At 40.2% G+C, this 24,259-nt stretch overlaps 1 protein-coding gene across 1 annotated transcript in view; it reads left to right on the forward strand.

Moving 5' to 3' along the window:
* The first annotated feature begins 233 nt into the window (after positions 1-233).
* LOC109933425 (voltage-dependent T-type calcium channel subunit alpha-1H-like) overlaps positions 234-24,259 on the forward strand; it is a 260,784-nt gene continuing 236,758 nt past the window's right edge. The window contains exons 1-2 of the mRNA XM_048609686.1: positions 234-252; positions 784-943. Of these exons, the coding sequence (XP_048465643.1) occupies positions 234-252; positions 784-943 (179 nt within the window). The remainder of the gene's footprint in view (positions 253-783; positions 944-24,259) is intronic.

Below are 24,259 nucleotides of genomic sequence, written 5' to 3' on the forward strand. Positions count from 1 at the left end.
ATGGAGGGAAATTCAGAGCTTAGCACCTTGGTAGCTGAGGGTATGGAAGCTAACAGTCGAACAATTGAAATATGGAATGTTTTAAGAGGTCTGACTTAGAGGAGTGCCAAAATCTTGGACCATTATAGCCTTGATGGAGATTTCATAATTAGAGAGGGGTGAGACTATGGAGGGATGTGAAAGCAAATTGTTGTTTAACCAGGAAGCAGTATATGCCAGCAAGCCAAGAGGTGATGGCGAAATGGAACTTGTGTGAGTTAGGATCCAGGTTTTAAAAGGTCTTTTGTTTTATGGAGTAGAATTGTCTTTGCCACATTTTAACAAATGTGGGTTGTGATCAGTCTGTACTCTCTACTGTCAGCTGAGCTGTAGATATCCTTGTGGACTAAGCTTGTATACTTTGAAAATTTTCTTTCACCAAGTTCTGCATGGCAGCACAAATGTATTATAGGCAAGAGATATACTGTGTGGATTATTATGCCATCAGTTAATAATCATATCTGATATTCTATTCTATTTTAGTAGAAGACAAAGGGTTAGTTGTCATTTAACTTATTATAATGTATCATTGTTCCTTTAAAATGCAATCATATTGTAGCAGACTGTATTTTATAGAAATATGTATCATTATATTTTGGTACTTTTCAAAGAGCAGGCTTTAATTCAACATTTTCTACTGAACCAGAAGGAAACAAAAAAAAACTGTTGAATTAGTCATCAAAGTTATTTTGAATTGAAAGAAAATTTACACTAATTGTGTATTTGCATTTCTGTATTTTTCAGGTATGAGAATACTAGTGACTTTACTGCTAGATACTCTGCCTATGTTAGGCAATGTCCTTCTCCTTTGTTTTTTTGTCTTCTTTATATTTGGAATTGTTGGAGTGCAGCTATGGGCTGGGCTGCTAAGGAACAGGTGTTTTTTTGAAGACAGCTTTGCAATGTAAGTATACCATCTATAATCATTAAGCTGCATGAAAGTTTTTTACTATGATGTAGATTTTTCCTGAAAGATTTGAATTTCTTATATAGCCTGAATGGTAGTAGACCGGTCCAATATAATAGTCATAAAACCGTTCTTTACTACACACACTAAAAATCTAGATGTCAGATTTCTCGGTCTGAAAATCCAAAATCTTTCCTTTAAAGTAAGTGAGAGTTTCATATCTTGTAGTTCAGTAACTTCTTAATGTCACCCAAAAAGCAGTAGTTATTTGTAAGTATAATTCACTGTGGGAAGCTGTGCTTGACAGACAGATGATTTGCACAGCCTAAATGTGATATTTTTGGGTTATGTGAAATTTAGATCAGATAGAAATCTTTACCCTCCATGTAAGCCCATGATGAACTTGACCTTGACAGCAATATTAATGTAACCATTATCTTCTTAGTTGAAACTAATAACTTTACGTAGCAGATGCAGCTAAGACAAATCTCATGAATTAGCTTGGTAGCCTATTCACCCTATATGTAATTGTTCCCAATCGCAAAGTCTTTCAGAACTCTGTCTTCCTCGCAAAGAATATCAACTCCTGATCTAGCCTGATCTACAGCTGACAATAGTACACAACCGGTTGAAAAAGGGCACAATTTTCATCAAAAATGGCACACACTGCAGAATCTTCTCAACTCATTCTGAATGGTGTATGTTACCTTCAAATAAGAAGACAGCAGCAAATATTTGCTTTTTCTCAGCTACTAGATTAAGCCATTGTCATCTAATGAACCAGTAGACTTTGTCAACTTATACTGAGATCATGCGACTCTATCTCATTTGTCTTGTTTCAAATAGAAGGGTACAGAAGCAGAGGGACCCGAGTGTGTATGTTCTCAGATCATTGAAGTGACAGGACAGGCAGAGAGAGCAGTAGGTAAAGTACACAGTATCCGCAGCTTGTTCAGCGACGGGTGGCTTCTGGCAGTCTGGAGTGGTGGTCTTTTCCCGGCGTGCTGGTCTTAGCCCTGCAGAGTGGTCTCCTGGCATGGCAGTTTTGTCCAGTGTTGAGGTCTCGTCGGCAGTCCGACTTGGTCTTCAGTGAGTGCTTCTGGCCCAGTGTTCTGACAGCCCAGCATGGTGTCTTCATCCAGGTTGGCGATTTCTTTCTTGGCATTTTCTTCAGTGGATGCTGTTGGCATTCCGACAGTCCAGTGTGGCATTTTTTGTCAGGGGTGGTGGTCTTGTCCCAGCAGCAGTTTTCTTCAGCAGAGGCTTTTGGTCCAGTTTTTCTGGTGGCCCTTTGTGTCAGTTTCATCCTGGCGTGGTGTTCTCATCATGGATTGATCGGCTTCCTCCGAAACCAGGAGCCGTTAAAGGGACTGTGAAGAACTTTTGTCTTACTTTTATAGTTACATATGAATTTACATATGACTTCTGACATTAATACAGGCACCACGGTAATGCAACTTATAACACTTTTCATTGTATTTTTCTTGTAAAAGTACATATGCAATAAATTCTAAATTCTAATAAACATAGAGTACAAGAACAAGGAGGTGATGTTGAACTTGTACAAGACACTTGTTAGACCTCAGCTGGAATATTGTGTACCGTTCTGAGCACCACATTATAGGAAGGAAATGAATGCATTGGAGAATACTATAATGGCTGTGGGGATGTAGAACTTTAACAATGAGGATATATTAAGAAGATAAGACTGATTCCTTTCAAGAGAAGAAAACTTAGAGGAAATCTGTTGGAAGTTTTCAAAACCATGAGTGGGTTGGACAAAGTAGAAAGGGAGAACTGTTCTTGCTCATGAAAAGAATATAACAAGAGGGCAAAGATTTAAAGTGATCTTCAAAAAAAGCAAGGACTAAGCAAGTAGAATGTTTTCATTCAGTGAGTAGTTAGGGTATGGGATGCGCTGACTGAAAGTGTGGTGGAGGCAGGTTCAGTTGAGGCAATCAAGAGGGGCATTGGATGATTATTTGAATGAAAATGTGCAAAGGTATGGTGAAAAAAGAGGAGATTGACACTAGATAAAGATGCTCATTTAACAAGCCACTGCAGGCACGATGGGCCGAATGGTCTCCTTGATGTATAACATTTCTGTGATTCTGAGAAGTTTTGATTTTCAGCCTCGGTGTGCCACCGTCTGTTTCTTTGGGCTGAAGTTTACATGGTAAGGTGGGGCAGGCAGTACAGAAGCTGAGTGAACAGCAAGGGTGGACAATCAAGCATTGAATGGTCCAATTATGAGACAATTATGAGAAGCAAAGGGGTACTTTGCTCCCAATCATTACTGAAAGCCAAAATGCCATTTGGCAGAGGGGAACTGCTGCTAACATCTGTCAAAATAGATTTGTAAAGGCCTGCTTTCAATCCATCTTAATAAAAACCAAAAGAACTGCGGATGCTGTAAATCAGGAACAAAAATGGAAGTTGTTGGAAAAGCTGAGCAGGTCTGGCAGTATCTGTGAAGAGAAAATCAGAGTTAATGTTTCAGGCCTGGTGCCCCTTCCTTGGAAGGGTCCGTTCTGAGAAGGGTCACCAGACCCGAAACGTTAACTCTGATATTTTCTTCACAGATGCTGCCAGACCTGCTGAGCTTTCCCAGCAACTTCTGTTTTTGTTCCTGAAACAATTGGAAGTTTTTTTTCCCAGAGATTCTATTGCAACACTGTGTTAAAGTTCAATTCCTTACATTTTCAGCCCTGAGGTCCTATGCTTACAAATGTTGCTGTAAGCTTTGGAGAAGTTGCAGCATGTACAGCCAGCTTAACATGTCTGTTGCAAGTGAGATGACAAACTCTAATCCACTTCACTCGCGTTAATCAGGTTATTGAAGTAGGACAGAAGCCATTGAACAATGGTCTGGATTTTACAGTGCTAATGATGGTGAAACTGTCCATATTCTCCATCCTTACTTAAATTGACAGCTGTGTTTGGTGTTGCCACATGTGTGTCATAGCTTGGAACCCCAAAATTTTATGTCGGTGATTCTATACTTCTCTAAATGGTACATCATTGAAGTGCCTTCACCCCTGAATGTTGTCAGTGTAAAATCTTGTCAATTCATTAGATTTTCCACTGTTGCACTGTTAATTTCTCTGTAAAAACCCTTGAACAAGTGGTACATTGTTGAATGACTCAATATTTTAGCTGTTTCATAATTTCACAATTATTTTTCAGCATCCTCATGGCCCTGAAAGTCTAAGTTTATATCCTTGCGTGACAAATTTCTTTATAGTAGTTAGAAATGTCCACATTTATAAGATCTTTCCTTTATTGTTTATTTATCTTTATTCTACCTTCTATCTTATTTAAATCATTACCATTTATTTTATCTTGGAAAATTTAAATTAAAAGTAAAGAATATTGAATTATTTTCACCTTCCTGACTTTGTGTACAAATATTTTAGTCTAATTGTCGGCTTAACTGCTGCCAAGAGATCCCCATGACTTGGTGTCAGATTTAAACTGCTAGAGGAAAGGATAAGTCAAAACTCACACCGGTCATTTGATTTTGTGGGCAGACTTCTGTGAAATTTAGCAGTGAGCAATCTTTTTCTCTGCTGACAGCAAAGTATAAGCTTATACATTTTCTCAAACAAACCACTGGCTCTAAAATTCTTTAGGGTTCATATACAGGTTGTACCTCCCAAATCCAGCACTCTCTAGTCTGGTAACCTTGTGGCCTGGTACCTTCAGTACTACTGGTTTTCCCTGTAGTGGCATTTGATGGTTTTGCATCGATTTTTATTTATGTTGCTTTTTGTTACACTTTGTCCAGTTGGAATGCTGTAATTCCTGTAACTGGGGTACAATTGAAAACGCAATCATCCATTAAGCATGTGACTGATATAAGTCAAGGTGAAGTCTTTCTTTTAAAGTTCTGGTGCATTGAACAAACTTGATTTCTAGCCATGGCCCAGTCCTGACATTGCCACATTAAGTTAGAGCAAACTGTAGCTGCTTTACGTTGGTTCAGTTGTTTCTCTGCTATTTATTTCAACTTCGATTATAAGACTTAAGTCAATTATAATCATAGACTGAGCTTAAGATACAATCCACATTGATTGCCATATGGGCTTCTTTCATTCTCCAAATGGAATAAAGTTAATGAGCAAAAATCACACTTTATTACAGTACTGAAGTGTGTTAACAGTGAGTTAACAACGTGCCATTGCACGATTAAGCAAAATACATAAAGCACAAATTAACCATACAAATTGATATACATAGGTCTATTAAATACTTCAAATTACAACACTAGAACAATTTAATTACACCTGTGGCAAAGAGTCAGTCCTCAACTGAGGAGATTTTAATCTCCTGGTTATATTGGTTAACCAAGACTTTCCTGTTTGGCCCAGGTTAAAAACCTCAATCAAGAACCTTGTAGTCAACGAGGTCCACCTGGTCACAATCACTGCAGTATCTCAAAGCATTTTCACATATATTAATTTTTACATTAGTTTGGGCCATAAAACCAGTCAGTAAATCATAAACTATTCACTTTACTTTTGACCTGGACCATATAGCTATTCTTCCTTACAGAAACTGTTTTACAACAGGCCACAAGCAAATAAAACATTACTTAATTTGTCACTTGTTTGATCAGGTCAAAATTATTGAAAAATAATTCAATCCTACACATGTTCTACTGAATAGGAAAGGCTGTTAGCAACCCTTGTATCTACAGAGTTGGCTTTGCCATCTGGAATAGAGTCTTGGATGCCATAACTCCCAAACTCTGTAATGAAAGCCCCATGAGACTTCATCTACAGCTCAGCCATTATCTATATACTAACATCATCAGTGTTTATCCCCTGATGTTTGACTCTGGTGAAAATGTTAAGGAAAATATCTGTTCTGACTTTTAAGTCCTCACTGTTATCCTAGAAGAAGAAATGGTTATCATACATAGAGATCTTAAATGCTAGAGTTTCCTGTAATTCTGAAGTCTGGAAAGGAATTATTGGGAAAAAGCTGGCTGGAAAAGCGAATGCCAACTGTGTCTTTTTGCTGATAGAAAATGTACTCTGCATGGCCTCATGATAATAAATACACTGAAGGTCAGCAGGACAAGTACAGAAGCATCCTGGATCAATCCTTTGGCCCTTCCTTGGTTTAAGGATTTACGTGCTGTTTGTATCACTCAATACGTGCAGGGCGTGGGTGCCTGCTGAAAAGATCATCGACTTGATCCCTATAGGGACTACAGTTTTTGATACCAAATTCCTGTACTACAGTGAGACAAGTACTGTGTATATTTGTCACAGAAGAGTGCCTAAAAAAGTTATATCAGCACAGACTCTGCTGCATCCTCCAGATTTAATGGGAGGAACACTGAACAAATGCTACTTTCATTTCCGAAGCCAGCTCCACACATATTCAGGCAAAATTCCTGAAAATTCAATTTCAATGGACTGGACGCTATCCCAATGGCTGAAAACTAATTCCCGAGCCAGATTGTGTTTTCTCAACTCTCAAATGACCCATTTTTTAGTAAAGGACAAAGGAAATGCTTCAAAAACACTCTGAATGTCCCTCGAAGTCTAACAGCTGTAACATTAATGACTGAGTGGAGTCTGTTACCAGTCATTGAAAATGGCATCCTGTCCATCACGTTTTGATTCCAAATACCTTGATAATGAGACAGAACAGTGGCAAAGGACGAAAGAAAATGAAACAAATCCTGAACTCTGGATTTCACTCCCTCCTGGGACATCCTGCCCCATGTGCCCAAAGATCTGTAGGTTGAGAATTGCCCTGTCTATCACATGAAGATCCATGATAGAAACTCGTGACCTTTAGTAGGCAGCATTTTCAAATCAAGTGACAGTGCAGAATTGAAAGTTATGGCACTGTTAAGGTACGTAACTGTATTAATATCTATTAGCAGATGATATATCAACACTAAAACTCTGACTGTCAGTATGAAATAGTGATGGTTCCATATTTAACAAATTTTGTTTACGTGACAGTCTCACTATCACAATTCATATTTTGGTCTTAAGCTTTAAGTTAACCTACCTAAGTAAAAGTTGTGTGTTTGAGACCAGATGCCTGGGCAAAAAGTTGGGGTCAACTTAACGAGTGATAATTTTGGAGTGTGCATGACCTGAATGGTGCCAGTTTGAAACGGCATCTACCACTTCCCTAGATTCACTCCTTCTCACACCTCCTTTCCCTTGCTTCCTCACTTTTCCCATCCCTGTCCTGAGCCCTCACTTACTGCAAGAGTTCAGGAGAGAAAGCAGCAAGCCGGTGAACCAAGGGGGAAGTGATGAGCATGAGAACATTTCAGGGAAGCAACATGTGTGATAAATTGGCAAGAAAGCCATGAGCCAACTGTCAAGTAGGGTAAGTGGCAAACGTGAGAGAGTCTGCATTACGGAATGGTGAGCAAGTATTGGATAAAAAGAGTTAGGATTTATTTGGCTGTGTATCAGGGTTGCCATATATTAAAAAAAATAAGGATTTTGTGGCCAAATGTCAGGGCTCAACTTCTATACAAAATCAACTATTACTTGAGTATACAAAGTAAACCAAGTTGCGATAACTGAACTATAGTAAATAGCGAAACAAATGGTAGAGCCAAAGAGACACAGGAAAATGAAAGAACAGTTAAATCTACCAACATAACAGACTAGTTCTTCAAAAGAAATCAGGTTTATTTAAGATGTATCTTGATGGAGTCATTTATCATTGAGCTGTTTCAATACTCATTAGTAGAAGCTATCATTTTTTTTAAAGTGACTACCAGTATATGGTGTACACCAATTTTGCTGACTACTTCTGCATCATGTTTACCATATAAGTGTAAATGTCTTGACCAGACTTGCATTACGTAATCAAATGGCACTCGCCCCACTGAATTTCTTAAAGTGGCAGAAAATTTCAGCAAATTTTTTGGTTTAAGTACTTTACCTTTTTACATGAAGGAAAAAAACTTCAATTTCTGTAGCACTTTGCACAGCCTGAGGATATCCCATATCACTTTTCAACCAATGCAGTAGCTTTGAAGTGTCGCAATCATTGCAACCTAGGAAGCACAGCCAGCCAATTGGTACACGGTAATGTGTTAATGACCACATAATCTGTTCTTGTGAGGTTGATTGAGGGATCAATATTGACTAGGGCACCAGGGACAACAACTCTGCAATTTTTTGGAATAGTGTCGTGGAATCTATTACTTTTGACTGAGCGGGAAGACAGGCCATCAGTTTAATGTCTCATCCAAAGGATACACTTCCCTTAGTACTGGCATGTCAGCGTTAGAGCCCATGACCTTCTGACTTCTGAGGAAAGCGTGCTACCTATTGAGCTACCACTAACACAATATAAAGTGATGCTCTGACCTGAACTTATTCGATGTTTCACAGACATCAATGCTGCTGCTGTCACGATTACCTTTAAGTAATCAAATCAAGCACATAGTCAAGAATTTTTCAAAAAATCTTCTGAAGTCTTTCAGGTAAGTGTGCTTTCCTTCACTAAAATTGATTCTGTGACAAAGTAATCCTGCAACATTGATTTCTTGTTTTGCTTAAGCCTAAAGGCAACTTCATAGTTTTTTTTAAGAATCAGAATGGCCAGCTGCTACTCTGCTTATTCTTTCCATTCACTCACTGAAAACAGACGTTCTTGATTTGATTAACCTTAACGTTGTAAAAACTAATATTGTGTGAGCTGCAAGGAACAAAATAAGTTGGCCTTAGCTGATAGTTTACCTGAGCCAGAAAATTTTCCTGAACCTAACAGCAGTCTGATGTTTAAAATTGGAAGAATCGAGGAGAGACCAGACACAAAAATAGAAATTGCTGGAAAAGCTCAGCAGGTCTGGCAGCATCTGTGGAGAGAAATTAGAGTTAACATTTCAGGTTGAGTGACCCTTCCTCAGTTCTGAGACAACGCATGTAGTTCCTCTGTGCTGTGGTCCTTACTAAAACAGTGAGCGTTCTATCATCATAGATTTGTCCCTCCTATGAAATGAATGTCGATATCCAGTTTGCTAGTTTGATTAGAGTCATAGAGATGTACAGCACGGAAATAGATCCTTATGTCCAACTCGTCCATGCTGACCAGATATCCTAACTTGATCTAGTACCATTTGCCAGCATTTGGCCCATATCCCTTAAACCATTTCTGTACATGTACCCATTCAGATGCCTTTTAAATGTTGTTATTGTATTAGCCGGTGAGGCGGCTGCAGTGTGCAGTGAGACCGGGCCTTTTGCATTCCGGTGGCGGTGGCCTCCTCGGTGTCCTAGCAATTGGAGCAGCGCCTGCACCGTTGTGGAGATGGGACTTGGGACTCTGAGATCTGAACTTCCATTGTTGCATACCTTTTGGCTCTGTTAAATCTGGTATTTTTAACCAAGTGGGTGCCAGGGAGTGGCGACTTTGTGCACTTTTCACTGTACTTACGTATTACTATACTTAGTGCATGTGACAAATAAATAAATCTAAGATCCCAGACTGAAATCTAAGATGTAAACCTCAACCACCTCCTGAGGCAATGGACCAATGAGCCTGATGTCAGTGGATAAGTTGTTGGATGGGGTTCTGACAGTCAGGATTGATATGCATTTGGAACAGCAAGGACTGATTAGGCAGAGTCAATATGGCTTTGTGCATAGGAAATCATGTCTCAGCAATTTGATTGAGTTTTTTGAAGAAGTGATAAATAAAATTGCTGAAGGCAGAGTGGTGGACGATGTCAATGTGGACATCAGCTAGGCATTCAACAGGGTTCCACAAGGTTAGATCACATAGAGTGCCGGGGAGCTAGCCAATTGGATACAAAATTGACTTGAAGGTAGGAGACAAAGGGTGGTAGTGGAGGATTGGTTTTCGGACGAGAGGCCTTTGACCATCGATGTGTCACAAGGATCGGTGCTCGATTTACTGCTTTTTGTCGTTTATATAAATGATTTGGATGTGAATATAGGAGGTAGGTTTTTAGATTACACCAAAATTGCTGGCATAGTGGACAAAGAAGAAGGGTACCTCAGAGTATGACGGGATTTTGATCAGATGGGCCAAGAATTGGCAGATAAAGTTTAATTTATATAAATTTAAGGTGTTGCATTTTGGCAAGGCAAACCTAGACATATCTCTGATAGTCAATGGTTGGGCCCTGTGGAGTGTTGCCAAAGAAAGAGACATAGTGGTGCCAGTGCATAATTCGTTTGAAAGTGGAGTTGCAGGTAGGACAGGATGGTGAAGAAGGTGTTTGGCATGCTTGCCTTCATTGGTTTGTGTGTTGACAATAGGAGTTGGGATGTCATGTTGCGGCTATACAGGTCATTGGTGAGGCTACTTTTAGATTATTGTGTTCAGTCCTGGTCCCGCAGCTATACAAAAGATGTCGCTAAACTTAAAAGGGATCAGAAAAGATTTATAAGGATAATGCCAGGGTTGGAGGATTTGAGCTATAAGGAGAGGCTGAATATGCTGGGCTTTTTTTTCCCTAGAGCATGAGAGACTGAGGGGTGACCTTAAAGAAGTTTATAAAATCATGAGGGACATGGATAGGATGAATAGCCAAGGTCTTTTTCCCAGGGTAGGGGAGCCCTAAACTAGAGCATAGGTTTAAGGTGAAAAAGGAAAGATTTAACGGAGACTCGAGGGGCAATGCAGAGGGTGGTGCATGTATGAAATGATCTGCCAGAAGATATGGTGGAGATGGGTACAATTATATAATTTAAAAGCCATTTGGATGGGTATATTAATAGGAAGAGTTTAGAGAGATATGGGCCAAATGCTGGACTAGAATAATTTAGGGTATCTGGTTGCCTTGGACAGTTGGACTGAAGGGTCTGTTTCCATGCTGTAGACTCTTGGACTCTATGATTGGAAGTCATCTGCATAAAGTAGAATATTAAACACTCTGCAAAAATTTTTCTGGATCCCAAGGGGTTCCATGGCAGTATAAATGGTGGAATGAAACTGATCAGGGTTACATAAGAAGATAAGAACATAAGAAATAGGAGCAGGAGTAGGCCATCTGGCCCCTCAAGCCTGCTCTGCCATTCAATAAGATTATGGCTGATCTATTTATGGACTCAGCTGCACTTACTCGTTGGCTCACCATAACCCTTAATTTCTTTACTGTTCAAAAATCTATCTGTCTTTGCCTTAAAAACATTCAACAAGGTAGTCTCAACTGCTTGACAGGGAATTCCACGGATTCACAATCCTTTGCTTCTCCTTATTTTGAGGCTATGCACTGTAGTTCTAGTTTTACCTACCAGTGGAAACAACTTTCCTGCTTCTGTCTTATCCTCTTCTCTTCATAATTTTATATGTTTCTATAAGATCCCTGCCGAATCTTCTAAATTCTAATGAATGTAGTCCCAGTCCACCCAATCTCTCCTCGTAAGTCAACTCTCTCAATTCCAGGATCAACCTAGTGAACCTTCTCTGCACCCCCTCAGTGCCAGTACATCCTTTCTCAAGTAAGGAGACCAAAACTATACAGAGTATAGTACTCCAGGTGTGACCTCACTAGAACTCTATTCAGCTGTAGCATAACTTCCCTATTTTTAAACTCTATCCCTCTAGTAATGAAGGATAATATTCCATTTGCCTTCTTAATTACTTGCTACACTTGCAAACCAACTTTTTGTGATTCATGTACAAGGACACCCAGATCCCTCTGCATAGCAGCATGCTGTAAATTTTCACTATTTAAATAATAGCCCATTTTGCTGTTGTTCCTTCCAAAATAGTTGACTTCACATTTACCAGCATTGTACTCCATCTGCCAGATCCTTCCCACTCACTTAACCTATCTGTATTTCTCTGTAGACTTTCAGTGTCTTCTGCACACTTTTACTTAACCACTCACCTTAGTGTCATCTGCAAACTTTGACACACTACTCTTGGTTCCCAACTCCAAATCATCTATGTAAATTGTAAACAATTACGGTCCCAACACTGATCCCTGAGGCACACCACTATCCACTGATTGCCAACCAGAAAAACACCCATTTATCCCCACTGTTTGCAATCTGTTGGTTAACCAATCCTCTGTTCATGCTAATACATTACCTGTAATGCCATGCACCTTTTATCTTATGTAGCAACCTTTTGTGCAGCATCTTGTCGAATGCCTTCTGGAAATCCAGATCCAACAATTCCCCATTGTCCAGTGTGCTCGTAATGTCCTCAAAGAATGCCAGTAAATTAGTTAAACATGACCTGCTTGTAATGAACTCATGCTGTGTCTGCTCAATGAGACATTTTCTATCCAGACGTCTCACTGTTTCTTCCTTGATGATAGATTCAAGCATTTTCCCCACTACAGAAGTTAAGCTAGCAGGCCTATAGTTACCTACCTTTTGTCTACCTCTCTTTTTTTTTAAATAGTGGCGTCACGTTTGCTGGTTTCCAATCTGCCGGAACCGCCCCAGAGTCCAGTGAGTTTTGGTAAATTACCACGAGTGCATTTGCTTTTTTTCTCCGCCATCTCTTTTATTTACCTGGAATGCATTCCATCAAGGCCAGGAGACTTGTCTACCTTTAGCCACATCAGCTTGCCCAACACTACTTCTTTAGTGATAATGATCATTAGTAGGCCCTCACCTGCCATAGCTTCCCTGTCATCAATTATTGGCATGCTAGTTGTGTCTTCCACTGTAAAGACCTGATTTCCCATTATTAAATCCCCTTCTTGTCCTGTAAAAGACCAACGTTTACCTCAGCCACTTCTTTTCATTTTATGTCTATGTAGAAACTTTTGCTGTCTGTGTTTATATTCTGAGCTAGTTTACTCTCATAATCTTACGTTTATAGCTCTTCTCATGGCTTTACGTTGACTTTTGAAGATTTCCTAATCCTCTAGTTTCCCACTAATCTTTGCCACTTTGTACGCAATAGTTTTCATTTTGACACGCTCCCTTATTTCCTTAGTTATCCATGGCTGGTTATCCCTTTCCTACAGTTTCTCCTTCCTTTCCCTACAGTCCTGGTTACATCAGGTAGATTGCATTGTTAGATTGATATCTCAAAAATTAGCTAGAATAATTTTTCAACCAAAGTGAAATTTTAAAGAGCTTTTATCTTACTGTAATTTACACTTATTAACTCCATTGCTTTCAAGACACGAAAGTGTCAAAATGACCAATAATTAAAATAAACTTGCCACAGTTGTGCTGATGTGAGTGGGACTTGATGTGTAGGGGCAAGTTCAGTCTGAGCTATGGATAGTGGAAGGTCACGGAGTGAGTCAAAGAGTTGTAAAGATATGTTTAGAATGAAATTGGCAGGGCTTTCCAGAGGAGTGATGTCTATCAGGAGGTGAGGGGTTAAGATATAAGTGGGGGCAGATGGCTAGTCCACTGTCACTGTCAGTGTTAAGGATGATAGTAGAATGTTTGAGGGTGACAGAGGGAAGGTACACATGATATTTGTATAGTCAATGGTGATGGACTCAAACGTGAAGACATCAGAAAGGAGTCAAGGGAGTGATGGGTTCCAGGCGAGTGGGCGATTCTGTTTCTATACCTGTCCATTGCTCCGAACAAATGATTAAACTGGCAAGTGTCCAGATCTAATTGGTGGAAGGCCACCTTGGGAGGGAGGGGAAATGGGATGAGTTTTGCGTGTGGACCATGGGAGGATTTGAAAAGGTCATTGCACTGCATTTGTTCGGGTGAAAGCCATCAACTCAATGATGTCTGCCTTTTTCATCCTTCACAGAGTTATTTGATAGCTTTGCTCTGGGTTTGGCACAGCCAATATTCTATCAACCTTGGGAACAGGCGGAAAGGATATGTAAAAGGGATGCTATCACCAGTCAACAACAGAAGCTGCAAGACCAGGGCAGCAGCATCAGAGGGAGATCTAGCCAGGAAACAAGCATACAGGGAAGGATTTGTAGAAGATGGGCACTGGCATGTAACTGTATCCTCAGAAGTATGTAGGAGCCTGCAGCAAGACAGGCATGGACTTGGCATGATCCCTGTGTCTGAAGCACTCAGTCTTTTGCCAGTAATTGTTTCTAGGACTTCAGTAGTAACATACATGGAATTTCTCAGGCTGCCACACAGAGGTGCATGGAAGAGGTCACTGATACCACCTTCTGTCATGTGAATGATTTCATCAAATCCTTTAAATGTGAGATCAACAAGACAGCATGGCAAAAGTTGATGACAAGAACATATTCTTTATTTTAAGGAAAAATATATGTCCCTGATTTCCCTGTAGCTATCAACAGGTGGCTACTATGAAGTATGCCAGTACATTCAGCTCTCTTTCTTGTCTAGTCTCAACAAATTATGATTGATGCATTGTTATGACAAGGAGTAATCAGGAGGATGTTTTTTGTAACATTCCTCTTGGTCAATCACAACAGGTTTTGTTATTTTTCCCCTTTTAGCATGTAACCAACCTGAGTGAAATTTAGTTAACCAAATCAGAAATTAAGGAATGCAAATTCCAGTGTTTCTTAAACGAAAGAGAATGGACTTTAATTGCCTACTATGCTGAAAGAAAATAATAAAGCAACATCAAACACACAAAAGTACACAAGTAATGATCATGCAAAGAAGGTGAGGTCCTGGTGATGGGAGAAAAGAGTTTGGGTATAGGCAGAAGGATAAAGACAACTGCAGTTACACATCCTTGAGTCCTTTTTGTTGTGAAAATGTGAAAACCTGAATCCAACAATATAGCTGTTGTAAAAACTGAAAGAACTGCAGACGCTGTAAATCAGAAAGAAAAACTGAAGTTGCTGGAAAAGCTCAGCAGGTCTGACAGCATCTGTGAAGAGAAATCAAAGTTAACATTTTGGGTCTGGTGACCCTTTCTCCGAGTGGTTCTGAGGAAGGGTCGCCGGACCTGAAACATTAACTCTTGATTTCTCTTCACAGATGCTGCTTGACCAAAATAGCTGTTGTCTTGTTTCTTTAATAGTTCGAAAATTTTCAAATCTTCCGTTCCGTGGAAATGTCAATTTTCCATGTTGCTGATTCACCATGACTGGTTTCTGTGAGTGAGATCCAGCGAATAAAGAGCTTTCAGTACCCTTGCTGTTCTCAGTCCGTGTTGCTTTCCGTCTCTTTTTGCTCAAAGGCTGCTGTTGATGTATTGCTCCCTTGTGGTTTCTGGTGTCTGCCCTTGTTTCATTTCAAACTGGATAGCTGTAAATCACCTTTCTTCTCTGAATATGTGTAGTTATCATACAAGTGTGAATAAACAGAAGCACCAAATTCCATGATACCTGAATGAGTTTCAGTGGCTCTTGATTAAAATAGTAATTCCAGGGCAGCCAGTTTTGTATATTCCATGTTGGGTGCCTGGGTTTGTCAGGTGATCACCGAATTCATTTTAAGTCAGCAGTATTCCTTCTAAGACCATTTTTAGTTCACAAAAGTCTTGAGTATTAAAGTCAAATTATAAAATTTGAATATTGAAAGTCCATTTGCACTATAATTGTGACAATGTAAATAGAATGGAAACAATATAATGCATAAATTGAGCTTTTTAAAAAACACCTGCACCACATTTATGCTTTCATAAAGTCTTCAGATTTTTCTTATAACCGCTATGCCTTGGTACAACCTCAACATCTGACATCAGCAGCTAAGGTGGAGGGCAATCTGCTGAGTGCGCTTCCCCATTGTCTTTGATGACCGGGTGTCCTCCAGAGGTCTGAGGTCATACCAACTATGGTCTACTGGAATTTTATGTACAGGTCCAACAGCATTCTCCATGGCCTAACTAGAGGTACAAAAACAGAAGTTGTGGAAAAACTCAGCAGGTTTGGCAGCATCTGTTTAGAAAAATCAGAGTTAATATTTCGGGTCCGGTGACCCTTCCTCAGAATTGATGATCGCTAATTTCCACAGGAGGAAGGGTGGGACTGGGGAAGGTATCTGGGATGGTGATATTTGGATGTAGGCAGAGGTAGTGGGGATTGGTCATTGGGAAGGGTGGGGCGGATAGGTGGGGAAGAAGATGGACAGGTTGTGTCAGGTCAAGGAGTCGGGGATGAGAGGGAGGACTGGACATTGGATGAGGCTGGGGCAGGGGAGATTTTGAAACTGGTGAAATCTACATTCAGGCAATCAGGCTGTCAGCTCCTGAGGCAGAATATGAGATTGTTCCTCCGTTTTACATGTGGCATCATTATGGCACTGGAGGAGGCCCAAGATGGACATGTCACCAAGGGAATGGGAGGGGGAGTTAAAATGGTTAGCAACCGGAAAGTGTTGTTGATTATAGCGTACAGAGCACAGGTGCTCCGCGAATCGATTACCAAGTCTGTGCTTAGTCTCACCAATGTAGAGGAGGCCACATCAGGAGCAACGGATATAGAAGACCAGGCTGGAGGATGTACAGATGAACTCCTGTCAGATATGGAAAGTTGTCTTGGGCCTTGGATGGAGGTGAGTGGGGAGGTGTAGGGGTAGGTGTAGCACCTTCTGTGGTTGCAGGGGAAATGTGCCAAGTGGTGGGTTGGTGGGGAGTGTGGAGCGGACAAGGGACTTGCGGAGTGAGCGGTCCCTACAAAAGGCAGATAGGGGTGGGGAGGGAAATATCTCTTTGGTGGTGAGGTTGGATTGCAGATGGTGGAAGTGGCGGAGAATGATGCGCTGGATGCGGAGATTGATGTGGTGGTATGTGAGGACCGGGGGACTCTGTCTTTCATATGTTAGGGAAAGGGGGTTTGAAGGCAGATGTGTGGAAATGAAAGAGATGCAGTTGAAAGCGTTTTCAATCAACGGAGGGGGGACGTTGTGGTTCTTGAAGTAGCAGGACATCTGGGATGTCCGGGAGTGGAATGCTCCATCTTGGGAGTAGATGCAGCGGAGGCAGAGGAACAGGGAGTAAGGGATCTCATTCTTGCAGGAGAGTGGGTGAGAGGAGGTGTAGTCAAGGTAGCTATGGGAGTCGGTGGGTGTGAAATAGATGTCGGTGCTTTGATGGTTACAGGATATGGATACGGGGAGGTCCAGAAAGGCGGGAGGGGGGGGTAAGGTATCGGAGATGGTTGAGGTGAATTTGAGATTGGGGTGAAAGGTGTCGGTAAAGTTGATGAACTGTTCAAGCTAATCACGGGAGCACGGGGCAGCGCCAATACAGCCATCAATGTAGCGGAGAGAGAGGTAAGGGATGGTGCCAATACAACAGTGGAAGAGAGGCTGTTTCACGTATCCTGTGAAGAGGCAGGCATAGCTCAGACCCATACAGGTGCCCACAGGCAACCTTTTAGTTTGTAGGAAGCAGGAGGAGTTAAAAGTTGTTGAATGTAAGGATAAGTTCTGTTAAGTGAATGAGGGTGTCGGTAGAGGGGGACTGGTTGGACCTGCAGGAGAGGAAGAAGTGGAAGGTTTTTAGGTCATCTGCATGGGGGATACAAGTGTACAGGGACTGGATGTCCATGGTGAGGTTGAGGTTTTGCGGGCCAGGGAATTGAAAGTCTTGGAGGAGGTGGAGGATGTGGGTAATGTCCTGAATGTAGGTGGGGAGTTCCTGGACCGGTGGGTGTCAGAGAGTTGGCACCTGTCTTCCGCAATGTGTCGTATGGCGTACTGACAGAAGCACAGATATAAAATGCAGTGAATATGCATGCTTGTTAAAATCAGGGATGCTTTTACAGTTTTTTCATTGGTGTCAAAGCCAGTAAAGCCATTCTTATTGAAGAACAATTCGAACATAGTACATTACTTCTTTTCGTACGGATGACCAGTGTGACTTTACACCAACCTCAAAAGAGCATCTCCTTATGCAGCACTACTCTTTACTATTTGCTGGCAGTCCAAGCAATCTTTGACTAAACTGCTGAGTTATGCAGTTCAGAGACATCCCTGAACAACCAGCATGTATAGAGTGTTGAGGATAGATAGACTGAACAGAAACGATACTGTGGCCCTATTTGTCAGGGACATTTCAAAAGTGCTAGTTGTGTTTTTGAAGGCAGGGTATAGGAGTAAGCTGCAGGCTATCAAGAGGATGATAAAAGGAGTTTCCTTCAAGTAAGTTCCTGATATCTTGTAGAAAGAAGTGACATCCACTCTCTGTCATTGCTTGATTTGAAGACATATTCTGCTGGTGGAATTGTTTTGCTTTGTTTCTCTTTTTACCGGTAAGACTCCAACCAATGGAGACTTTTTTCCCCCTTGATTCCCATTGATTCCAGTTTTGTGAGGGCTCCTTGATTTCACAGTCAGTCAAATGCAGCGTTGATGTCAAGAGCCATCACTCCTGTCTCACCTCTGGAATTCAGCTCTTCTGTCTATGTTTGAACGAACGCTGTAATGAGATTGTGACCTGAATGGACCTGGTGGGCCCCAAGCTGAGTGTCAGTGAGCAGGTTGTTGCTGAGCAGGTGCTGCTTGATAGCATTGTTGATGACATCTTCTGTCAGTTTACTAATGTTTGAGAGTGGAGAAATGGACTGTTAATTGACGGGTTGGAATTTTCTTGCTTTTTATGTACAGGACATATCTGAACAATTTTCCATATTGTTGGGTAGATGCGAGTATTGTAGCTCTATTGGAACACCTTAGCTAGCAGTGTGGCAACTTATGGAGCACACACCTTCAGCACTTTTGCCAGAATATTGTCAGGCTTATAGATCACCTAATTGTTAGGTATGCCCTCCTGCACTCTTCTTTGAATTTGCTTGATTCCCTTGGCTAATGATAATTATGGTATGGGGACATGCCACCCCTTGAGCTTGCAGATTGTCTTTGAGTATGATCCTGCTGCTGCTGAGGGACCGCAGAGCCTTATAGATGCCCAGTCTTGAATTCTTAAATTTGTTTGAAGTCTGTCCCATTTAGCATGGTGACAATGCGACACAACACAATGGATCGTATTGGGGGAGGCGATGGCCTAGTGCTGTTATCACTGGACTGTTAATCCAGAGACCCAGATAACGTTCTGGGCACCCGGGTTCGAATCATGCCACGGCAGAACCTGTGAATAAATATCTGGAATTAAGAATGTAACTGTGAATCCGTTGTCGATTGTCACGGAAAACCCATCTGGAAGGAAACTGCCATCCTTACCTGGTCTGGTCTACATGTGATTCCAGACCCACGGAAATGTTGTTGACTCTGAACTGCCCTCTGGGCAATTAGAGATAGGCAATAAATGCTGCCTATCCAGCGACGCCCTCATCCCATGAATGAACAAAGGAAAAAGAAATCTCATTGTGAAGATGGGACTTCATTTTTAGGATACTTGTTATGGCAGATGCATTTTGCGACATGCAGATTTGTGAGGATGAGAATCATTAGAATCCCTACATTGCATTTAGAGGCAGTTTGGCCTGTCGATTCTGTACTGACTCACAAAAAAGCATTCCTAACCCCCCCATTTCCTACTCTGTGCCCAGAACCCCACATTTCCCATGGCTAATCCACTTATCCTGCACATCCCTGGACATTAAAGGGCAATTTAGCATGGCCAATTCACCTAACCGGCACACCTTTGGAAGAGATAAGATGAAGTACATTTTTCCCTTGTGTCTATTCCTTTGCAGCTTGCTGCCGACCCAGTATAGTAGCTATGTTCTTTAGCACTTTATCAGCTTAGTCAGTAATGATACTGCCAAGCCAGTTTTAGTAGTGGACATTGAAGGCCCCCCCACCCCGAGTACTTTCTGTGCCTTTGCTATCTTCAGTCCTTCCTCCAAGTGGTGCTCAACATGGAGGAGAACTGATTCATGAGCGTTTCAATGAAATCCATCTTTTTAAAGTTTTGTAAGTTTTAAGAATACTTACATTGTTGCTCTAAAGAATCATACTTGCCTTAAGCACAGTTAAGGCCACGGGGATGGCAAAATTGCATTCCCAGCAAGTTGGAAATGTATAGAGATGCAATTTGGGCTTAGTCCTGATTCCCACCTCCGACAGGAAGCCTGGACTCCAGGACTTCAAGGATTGTATTTGAAAGTTTTTGCTGATTAGAATTTAAGAGACTAAGGGATGATTTGATCAAAGTTTTAATTATGGGTAATAAATAGAGAAGAAAGAAAGAAGCTCGTCCTGCTTGCTGGGGAGTCAAATTCTCGGGGGAGCGTAGTCTAAATATTAGAGAAGGATGTAACAGCAGAGAATGTAAGAAATACATCCAAATGTAAGGAGTGACAGATGCTTAATTTCTATTCTGCAGCCAACAGTAAATTCTAGACAGATTAATCCAGGAAGGAGGGAATGATGAACTGTCGCCCCTTTTTAACCTCTCCGGTTGGTCATAACACAAATTTAATTTTTTAGCATGAAGCTGTACGTTTGCCAATGAAAATGTAGTTAGTTATTTGTCACTTCACTATAAGCAGTAAAACGTTAATCACAAGGTTTTCTCGAGTGAAAGAAAGAATGATTTATCATGTACTAAACAGGAATCGTGGATGATGTTTTCATCAGTAAAATGCAAACCTGTTTTCATTGTCCTGGGGAAAAATGTAAATTGTTAATTTCAACACAAGCTGCCTCTTGTTTAATCCATGTTGACCAAACTGTGGGTTAGGTGAAGTCTGTGGCTATTTTGAGTCTGGTTCCTCTTTAAAACTGTTACAGTCCATGATGGTCCAAACATCAATCATACAAAGGAATTCATCTGGTTAGCTTATATTTTACATTGACATAATACAATTATTAGTTTTAACTTTGACATTATTAGTGGTATTAAGGGAAATGAGGGCAAGGTTGAAGTCATAGACCAGCTGTGCTCCACCTGAATGGTGGAACAAACAGGTGGGGCTGAACAATCTCCTCATGTTCCTAAATTCCAATTAACAAAATAATCCCATGCTTATTATTTATATTACTTATAATTTAACCAGTCCACAATCTGATTTACTGTGAGCAAAGTTAGGGGAGTTCCACTCATTTATAAGAATGCCAGTGAAAGTTAGATATGGGAATGCTAAGCAGATTCTACTAATTATTTAAGTACATGCAATGCAGAAGACTTGATGCAGCCATGTCCTAGTAACTGATTATCACTTCTTAACTGGCAGTGTAAAATTTTATTAAAGTTCATTTGTAACTACTGACAGAAGTAATGTAGAAACATATGATTTGTTTCTTCTATTAGAAGCTAATTGGAATTATATAGCTCATCTAGTGCATTGTTTTACTTGTGTGTAGATGTAGCTGTCACAATTTTCTTTCTTTCCTCTTCTTCTTCCCTTTGGCAACAGTTTGTATTTACGTATAGCTTAATCTTCAGTTAAACTTCTTCAATGTTGTTTTCCTTCTCTCCAAACTCAGTAAATTACTGGTAATTTAAAGAAAAAATTTACAACAGATACTGTTTAATTTTTATTCCCTAAGGAAATCCTGATTACTTAAGAGAGAATTATATGGCATGTAAATGAGTAACATCTTCATTAAAATCTTCAAACAAACTTCGTTGCAATGTGATAATCTGCATAGCTCCTTGCAGTTTGAGCCTCTTTATTTAAGGCAGAATGTGGGTGGCTCCCTTTCCTTCCTTTAAAAACTGAGACACAAAATAACTTTGGCTGAGATTAGCAAAGTCTGGGCGTTCAAACATGTTAAGTGAGGCATTTGACAGTAATTTATCTATCTGTATAATAAGTATGGGATCAAGAATAACTTGTGTCATTTCCTGGCCAAATGAATCAGAAATAAATTTTGTTAAAATCAACATGTTGGATGTGTGATTATGCCACTGCTACAAAGTTCTGAAAACCATGGAGAAGGTTAACTGCTTAACAACATTGTCAAAGTATGATAAACCTCAAAATGCTTTGCTCAAGATGCTTTGAGCAAACTAGCTCAATCATGTAGGTTATAAAAGTTCTCAGATTAACTTCTGTCAAGCCAGTTTGTCTCTATGGGAACAGCAGCATAATTACTCTCAGCACCTCTAGGGTATGAATGAAAAATGATCAGTCAGGGTTCCAGCTTCTGCTCACTATCTATCACTTTAAATTGAAAACTACACTTGTGGACATCAAGTGAGAACATCACTCATATGTTGGGAGCAGATTGGATGACTTTAGAGGCAGAGCTTACTCGTTTCCTGATTGGTAGCTACAGTATTATATAGACTCTACGGCATAGGAACAGGTCACTTGACCCAATTGATGTGTACTGGTTTTTGCATGCAAATATCCTTCAAGGTCAATCACTGTACCTCTCATGGCCTGTCCTTTCCTTCTCTGTCAGCTTAATATTACATGTGTGTATTCGTATATGATAAATATCAAGTCTCTTCTTAACTACATTAACACAATTTGCCTCAGCCATTTAAAATGACAGTCAGTTGTGCTTTTCCAGTTTTTAATTCTTGGAAAAGGAACACTCTTTGAAATCCATGCTATGGACTAAGACTGAGCTTTTATCATTCACAGTATCCCATGGAAATTCAGAGTCGTTTAAGAAGTAATTATTTTGCCAATACAATACAAAAGTAAACACTGATCAAAGGAAGGACATTTTCTCATGATGTTTTTAGTTGAGTTACAGGACACGGTTAGATCAATCTATGATGTTTGCATTCAAATTCTCTGTCAGACTGAAAAGGTTGTAATCTTGTCCTTGTGACAACTGTAAGTGAAATATTTTGGGAACTTTCGATCCAGTTTCCAAGTGGCATCAGCAATAAGAGTAAAGCTGTCTTTAAATTTGGCAGGATTTGCAATAGCTTGGCAGTGTCACTCAAATTTAGAAGAACTGATGGTTTAAGCAATGTTATGTTGGCACAGTGGGTTGTACGCATCTGTTATTGTGGTTGGCACACCGTCAGTGGAACTGTCTTTCTATACAGTGCATGATCTTAGGGCATTTGAAACTGTCAGTGGATACAGACAAAGCGAAAACATCTTGTTTTCCTTTTACAGTGCTGTTCCTTGTAATCCATACGCTTGTGCATGCTAGATGCACAAATATCCATAATTGTATGTGATGAAAGTGTGGAATTTGTTGAATGTCCAGTTATTTTTTTCATTTAAGTTCCTACTTTTATTATTATGCTCCTTTCTCTTTTAAGACCTAGTTCATGAATAATGAATACTAATATTTATGTTTAAATTGTGTAATTGGAGACATAATGGCTCCCCTTTCAGTGATTGTCTGTGACATTGATTTGTTATTTAAAATGATACCTCAAAGTAAAGTTAAATCTATCGCCATCCCAAAAAATAAATCTTCCAATTCTGAGAATGGAGAACGTTTGTTTAAAAAACCTGTTTAAATACAAACTGCATCATCTTGAACAGTCTCTATTTTTATGATTCTACCTATCTTCTAAAGTTGCATCTTCAGCAGATTGGGTAAAACCCCAGAGTAGGCAGCTCCATGAGCTGTTAACCACATGATGTTTCTTCACGATATCAATGGAGAAATCCTCACAGATGTGACCTCAGCATTGCTTACCCAAGGTGGGGAGAGAAGGAGAGAGAAACTGGCAGTGTGTGTGATCTAATTTCTCCTCCAAGTGTTTGATTCAATATTTGGAAATGATGGTATTCCTGTCAACAGTCTTTCTTTCTCTAATGTAGCATCATTGTGTATTTTTCTCAAAGCTTGCATTCTTTACACATGTGAGGTCTTCCAAAGTAGTGCAGTGCTTGTGCTAACTTGCACCATGCCCTGTTCACCTATCAGCCCTGTACTCACCGACATATTTTGGCGTCTGGCTACGTAATTCTTTGATATTAAAATTCTGATTTTTATTTCAAAGCCCTCCATGGCCTCATCACCTGTATCTGTGTAACAAGCTCTGAATCCACACCCTGTCACAATATTGACTGAGATTCTGCCATCTTTTGCATTCTGATTTCGATCTCCAACTGCCTAATCCTGAAATTCTGTAACACCATTCCCAAACTGTTCCTCTTCTGTACTTCTCTTTTCCCCTTTAAGATGCATTTTAAAATCTATGTCATGGGCTAGACCTTTAGTCATTTACCCCATTAGCTCCTTTTGAATGGGGACCTGTTTACTACATTAGAGGTGCTCTCTAAGTACAAATTGTTGTTGCCTGTATTTCTTGGATAATTCCACAAGAAATTTAGGAAGAAGTATTATGTATAAAAATGTAAGAGGTAGTTTCCAAACTCTGCATTGCTGGTAAGAAATGTTACTTGCCCAACAGCACTGATTACAAATTCAGGTAAATATATACTGTGCACCATTTTCTGAACATTTAAATGATCAGGAAAACAAACAAAGCTGCTGCCAAACTTCTGACACTTTTCCAAGTGGTAAGGCTCAACACGGTGCGTCGTTTCAGGAAATTGTCCTGTAATGATGGCTTTTAGTTTAATTTTTAATGCTGAGTTTTTTTGCGTGGTAATAGCTGATACAATTGCAGTAG

Source organism: Rhincodon typus, chromosome 21 (genome assembly GCF_021869965.1).
Source record: "Rhincodon typus isolate 14 chromosome 21, sRhiTyp1.1, whole genome shotgun sequence".
Taxonomy (NCBI): Eukaryota; Metazoa; Chordata; class Chondrichthyes; order Orectolobiformes; family Rhincodontidae; genus Rhincodon; species Rhincodon typus.